The 7,017-nt window shown below is 39.6% G+C and overlaps 1 protein-coding gene across 1 annotated transcript in view; it reads left to right on the top strand.

Moving 5' to 3' along the window:
• The window catches only part of Lrrc6 (leucine rich repeat containing 6), a 114,821-nt gene that overhangs the window by 57,301 nt on the left and 50,503 nt on the right, over nucleotides 1-7,017 (top strand). Inside the window, exons 9-10 of the mRNA XM_021183663.1 lie at nucleotides 2,177-2,246; nucleotides 2,912-3,007. Coding sequence (XP_021039322.1) covers nucleotides 2,177-2,246; nucleotides 2,912-3,007 — 166 coding nt within the window. The remainder of the gene's footprint in view (nucleotides 1-2,176; nucleotides 2,247-2,911; nucleotides 3,008-7,017) is intronic.

The following is a 7,017-nucleotide window of genomic DNA, read 5'->3' as shown; positions in this document are numbered from 1 at the left end:
AGAATGGGAATGGGTGGGTAGGGAAGTGGGGGGCGCTATGGGGGACTTTTGGGATAGCATTGGAAATGTAACTGAGGAAAATATGTAATAAAAATATTAAAAATTAAAAAAAAATGCACCGTGCCAAGACATTTTGGAGTATACAATTCAGTAGCACTTGGTAAATTCACAATGCGGTCTAGCCATATGACAGCGTCACCTCAACCCTATATCCACCAAGCCTTCATCATTTCTTCCTCCTCCTGGTCATCACTCATGTAAGATCTGTATCCTTAAATAAGCACACAGTAGAAATTTTATATAGATGGCGTCACACAAAGCATGGCCTCTGTCTGACAGTTTTCACTTACCATAATGACTTCATGGCTTATCCACTTTCCTATGTGTTAGAATTCCCTTCCTTTTTATGGTTACATAATATTCCATGGTATGGGTATTCTACACATTGTTTATTTTGTAAGTTATAGGTGTTTGTGCTCCTTCCACTTTGGCTGTGATGAGTGGTAGTTACTCTTAAATGCTCTTCTTTTTCCCCACTATGTTCTTGCCTACCACCTACTCTACTCCATTCTCTGCCTACTCGATGCCTGCCCCGCCCTGCCTTTGAAGGAAACTCCATCTTTCCCTCACTGGTTTCATCTCATCTATTCTTACAGCCCTCCAGCCTCCATTTCTGTTTTATTTTTGTTTTTTTTTTTGGTTTTGGTTTTTGGATTTTTTGGTGGGGGTAGGGTGGGGGGGAGTATTCATGGTTCCACCCTTTTCAGTCTATCTCATATTACTGAGATTATTTCTGACGTTTGAATTGCACTAAAATCCCTTACTATCTGTTGACACATGTGACTATAGGTGAAATTCAACCCATGTGTCATGGATTACTCTGTCTTTATTCAAAAGTACTTACAGAATGTCTCCTCTGCAAAAGGCATGAAGAACTTGTCACCCACATATTTCAGATGTTCATGGCTCTCTTTTATCTATACAAGAGACAGGGGACACAGGCACTAAACAATCAGACTCCTCGTGAGTTACTACAGAGGGAGAAAGGCTATGTGCAGGACAGTAAGCTAGAAAGAGAGCACGGGGATCCAGAATGCCAGTATGTGGGGCTGGTGATTGACAGTGGGGTGGCCAGTGAAACTTGTTGACCTAAGCAATGGAAACAAGGAGATGAGAAGTAGTTTACCCTATAAAGTACTGGTAGGAAAAAAAAAAAAGCAGACAGAGGAAGACCTTGAAAGCAGAAGCAGATAAATACATGAGAAGCCTTAGAGTGGTGGAGGACTGTCTTCTTGTTAATATTATGACTTAAATGTGGATGATGTAATACTAAATTAACATGAACAGTCTAAGGGACACAACTCATGTGCCTTCAGAGCATTTTGGAGGTCAGGGTGTTCTTCATTGTACAGAGGAAAACACAGGCTGAGAGGAGTTCANATATGTGGTCTAATGACTTGAAGCAGGAATCTGTGGAGTGAATTTCTCAGAATCCTATCTAACCCTAAAGCCTACCAGCCCCCCTAAAGTCCACCAGCACCCCCTTGGATGACCCTCCCTGTCTTAAAATTTGTGGTTTTTGAATCATTGCTCAAAATCANTTTTTAAAATATAGCTACTCGGCAACACTTATTTTGATGTGTGGTGTGAAATCTGAAGGACCTTGGTTGGCTGCCATCCCTGTTCAGTAGCTTGTCCCTTCTGGGGAAAGGAACTGCCCTTCCAGCAGCACTGGTCCAATGCAGCTGTGCAACAGCTGCAGGGCATCAGAAGCATCCAAAGAGCAGAGCCAGTGGCTGTTGGCCCAGAGTGTGGTGGATTCAGCATTCCCTGCCGCTGAAATCCTGGGGGCTTAAAATAAAATATTCATGGAAGAACATGACAANCCATTTTTCCTTTTGCAAACCTCTGGCATTTCAGACCTAATATATTTTTGGGCTAGGGNCAATCAATGCCAAGTGTACTCATACGTCTAAAAATGAAATTGCTGAAATATTGAATTTCCTCTGGACTAGGANTAATTTGAGGCTAGTATTTTAGGGACAGTTTAGTGCAGACGTTTAAAAGTTTCTTCATCTTAGGTGGTCTTGTAAGCATGTCTTCATGTTTTTACTTTTTTGAGCTGAATGGATTTTTTTTTTGACAATTACAAGATGTGGTATGCTTGATTTTGAAGGTACATGGATACCTCTTTGATTGAGGTTGATGTGCAGCCAACTTACGTTCGAGTAATGGTCAAAGGAAAGGTAGGCATAACTGTCGAATATTGCCATTTTTAAAGATAAGTCTTGATGTTAGCCATGTGGTCCCAGTTTTAAAAAATTCTAATTGGAAAAACTAGAAACCCAGATAGTGCACTGTTTGATGGGCATGTCCTTCCACACCACAAGGATGGTATGCAGTAGACATGGCTGTGACCTCCACAATCTCAGGAACATGAGTGCCTTAAACCTGCACCTGCTGTGCTGTAATTTTTCTAAGAAGTTCATAGCATGGCTGCAAAGTTCAATTGAATGACTATTCTAAATGATCACCCAGTTCATTCATGGAAACTATAATTTTATCACTTTGAACGAGGATTTTTTTTCCCTGATTCTGAGTATGCATTCGAGTTAGCCCAGAGAGACATTAAAATGGAAGTATATTGATGCTTTGTCTATAAGTGATCTTTCCACCCTAGGTGTACTCATGAACACTTCACTGATTGTGGCTTGTGAATACTCTTTAGATTGCACATAAAATCAGCTAACATGGTTCATGTATATGAAGAATAGATTTTAGAATATATTTTAATGTATTTAAACAGTTTTCTTAATTTAACATGTGTGTGATGAATTTGTAATGAAAATAGCCCTTGAGGTGGGCTTTTATAATATGCCCCTGTTTTTCGTCCCTTTCTTCTCATTTCCAGCCATTTCAACTTGCCCTTTCTACAGAGGTCCAGCCTGACCGCAGCTCTGCTAAAAGGTCCCAGACAACAGGACATTTGCTGATCTGCATGCCCAAGGTAGAAAATGGCAGTTGGACAAACTTTATGTTTGAGTGTGTTGGTTTCTGAAAGAGTGTGACTTGTGGCTAACAATGATTTCTGATCAGGGTGACATTACTTGAGAGAAGCAGAAATACTCTCACATCTGCTCATGTACAAGGAAAAAGGCCCCTGAGAAGAAACTGCTGAGAAGAAACACTGGGGTGTGACTGGAGCTCTAGGTGACTTCCAAAGTTGACCAGCTCTGCAGACCAGAGTCGGGGTAGCACTTGGAGAGATAGATCGCATGGTTCTTCTAAGTGAGACTGGTCCTGATCATCCTGTCTGCTGCCTGGAAGTCTAGCTGGCCTTGATGCTCTAAAGATACTGCATTTCTAAGCATTCAGCTTAATCATTTTGTAACTTTTGGAAAGTTACCAATACCTCCAGGCTTCTAGTTCTTATAATTTTTAAAATCATAAATGTGAACAGAACTCACAATATAGATAGTACTCCATGATCTTAGTAATATAATTTTTATAATACAATATACATATTAATTTTCCTTAAACTTTATTCATTTAGGGGAAAGCAGTTGATACACTCTTTGTATTTTCATATGGAATTGAATCACATTGATTCAGTTCAGTATGTTTAATACCTGACTAGTATCAACTGCTGGCTTAAAGATGAATATGAAACTTTAGATCTTTACTGATTTTAATGGGGAGAGATAATTATAAGCATATAACTTTACTACAGTCTGAGAAGAATTCATGGAAACATGGTAGAAATAGTGGAGTTACTGAATAGTATGGTAGAGCAGAGATGTATAACCATTTATGAATGGTCAATTGAATGTGATTCGTGGAAACAGAACAACTAAATATCAAGAAGTCAAGAAAGGTAAAAACCGTATGGAACCAGAAAGCAAGTCTGTGTCAGATTACTTTCAGACAAACTTCTCTTATCAGATGAGTACAGGAACTAACCAGCACACTTCTTGCCTACCCACCCCCACCTCACATGAAATAGAAATGAGCAGAAATCAAAGACACGGGGAGAGAATCTGTTATCACCTTGGAACAAAATCCCTTCAGAATAAGTGGTCCAATTAAATGAAGAGAGCCCATTTAGTTTCGATTAGCCTCAATCTGAAAGATGAAACCAATGTGGCCAAAGGTAGGATGCCATTTTATTGACCTCTCTCATTACACCTCATCCTTTGAGCTAGGGTAGAGTTACCTTCTTCAGTGACCCTTAGGCTTCCAGAAGAGTAATAGATAAACCAGCAACAGGCTTCCTTTGCCAGGGAAAGAAAGGATAATGAGGAGTGGGTGTCTGCAAGGAAGTATATAAATTTGATTAACCAATAAGGCTTTCATAATGATTAAATAGAACTTCATTTTTCATAGCCAATTTCCCGACAGATTGACCAAAGGTAACCAATTATGTATTTTTATTCTGAGGAAAAAAATAAAAAGAAAAATGTGTTGTCAGAAAATAGCAAACAGTACTGTGAGGATCATGTGGTCCTTGGTGGCCGTAGCAAATTAAAGGAGTGTGCCTATATTAACTAGAACGTATCTACAGGGAAATCTGAAAGAACACATAATTACCTCCACACTCATTACAGACATTTGTGTGACACCATGAGCATCAACTCCCCTCAACCTCCACCCGTTTATTTGGAAACTTCCAGTGTAACTGACAAGGCGAAGGTGAAATCATAACTGCTATTCTTAAAGGGAAAGCTAGAGACATGACTCGGTCCCTTGTTCAGGTTGGCAGGCAATGGAACCAAAAAGTCTCTGTTGTCACTACTTATGAGGGTCTTAAATAAACACTTCCTCTTGTTTACATTGCCTTTTGTGATGGTAGTTTTTGTTATCATTGTTGTTTGGGGAGTAAGTCTTACTTGTATGACCCAATGAGACTTAAATTCTGGATCTTTTTACCCTTGCCTCCTGAGGAGTAGGATTTTTTCTTGTTTTCAAAGATGCCTAAATGTTTCATGATAAAAATCACAGCAAATGGCTTCTTTAGAGAAGAGTAGAGGTGAGATGATGCAGGCAGACCATGTAGAGCTGGTTCTGGTTTGTCTTCAGTAGTAAACTTAGTGTTTTCTTTGAAGGATTGTCTTTTAAAAATCATGGGAAGGGCAAACACATATAGACCAGCCACCTTCTGTCACTGGTGAGAGAAGGCCTGACATCAGACTTCTGAGAATAAAGAACTCATGCCTAAAATTAGTGCTTTATTATTCTTAAGCATATAAACTTGACAACAATTATTTTTTCTAAAAATCATCCAATGCTGATAAATAGAACTAACTTCATTTATATCATGATTAAAGTCAGTGCTACTTAAAGCTAACACCTTCATAATGTTCCCTCTCACTGAAACGTTTAAAGTAGTGATCTTGAGTCCAGAGAGATATATCCTGTGTCTGAATTTGCTGGCTTACTCAGTAGTTGCGTGAGTCTGGCATGCATTATAATTACTAAGGAAAACCCTTGGAGTATTAAAACATATTGTAAGAACCTCAGTATATATCCAAGAGCAAACTGAATAAATTCTATAGATCTATATCATATCTATTGTATATTCATACACAGGTATATGTATGCACATTTGGCAAGGGGTAGACAAGCCTGGAGGACATTATGCTAAGTGAGACAAGCCAGGCACAGAAAGAATATATACAAACTTAATTCTATGTTTCTGAAAATCAAATATACAGAGGGAATGAGGAGGAATAGGGAGGTCTGAGAACAGAGTAGAATAAGTGTAGGGCAATAAAGTCTAGAGAGTCAATTTACAACACAGGAACTAGTGTTAGGAACTTTGCATATGAGATCTACACTGTATGAGCAGGCCGTAGTTGCTCTTGCCTTGAAGGGTAACTCTGAGATGATGGATACGCTTGTTTTACTGCGCTGCCCTTCTCGCTGTCTACTGTGTGCTGAAGGTCGTTTACGCCTTCGATATGTACAGTATATTTCATTGATAAAAGGAATGCATACAATTAGGATTCTCTGGGTCTTAAATAACAGACAATTCTGACTCAAAGAGGTTGCATAGTTAGTAAAAATACATCGTCTTACCTAAAAACTAAAAAAAAAAATCAATCCAGTCAGAGGCAGCATTTCAATTTATTTGTGGAAGAGTATTGTCAGCATGTTAAGCAAACTAGGATTCCCAGGAATACCTAACAAAGTCTTCAACATCTTATATTACTTAGATAGTCTGAGTGAAATTGTGAGTCTATCGTGAGTTGATATTCAGTAGGTCTGTCTGTGGTGCATTGTAAAGAACACTGTGAAAGACTGACCCTGCTTGATTGGGCCTGGATGGACAACATAACATGTGGATTTGTGGGAATTTGGTGATGAAATTTGCATCCGTTTTTTTTTTTCCAGAACACAACATTTTCATTGAGTAGACAACACCATGATATTCCTTTTTTTTTTTTTTTTTCTCAGTTTGTAGGACTTGAATGTAGGTCTTGGTACATACATGATAGGCAGTGGCTCCCCCATTGAACCACATACCCTGACTCCTTTTTCTACTTTTTTACACCGAGGCAGAGTCTCACTACGTGTCCTTGTCTGTCTTTGAACTCACTATGTGTCTTAGAAAAGCTTTGAACTTGCAATCCTTCTGCCTCAGTCTCCTGAGATGCTGCAATATGGAACCATGCCACCATGTGCGGGCAGCTACAAATTAGACACATTACTTTCATGATGTCAAAATGATATTTTTCTCTTTTCTCAGAATCTCAGATCTGTACAGAGTGTTGACCAGTAGGTAAATTGACCAGTTCAGGTCTGGTCCCATCACATAAGTCAAGGTTAAATTTTCTGTTGCTAACATCAGTGGGTGTTCCCAGTCCCCAGCCCCTAGCCCCCAGCCCCCAGCCCCCAGCCCCCAGCCCCCAGCCCCCAGCCCCCGTTGGCTGTCAGAGCCATCTGGAAATGTCCCACACCAGCTACACAGTCTGTGCTAGTTATGTAAGCTACTCTGGGTTGCAGATGTTCAGGTTACAA

This window comes from Mus caroli, chromosome 15 (genome assembly GCF_900094665.2).
Source record: "Mus caroli chromosome 15, CAROLI_EIJ_v1.1, whole genome shotgun sequence".
NCBI classification, from domain to species: domain Eukaryota; kingdom Metazoa; phylum Chordata; class Mammalia; order Rodentia; family Muridae; genus Mus; species Mus caroli.
Note: the sequence above shows the minus strand (reverse complement) of the source record. Positions and strands in the feature narration are given on the sequence as shown.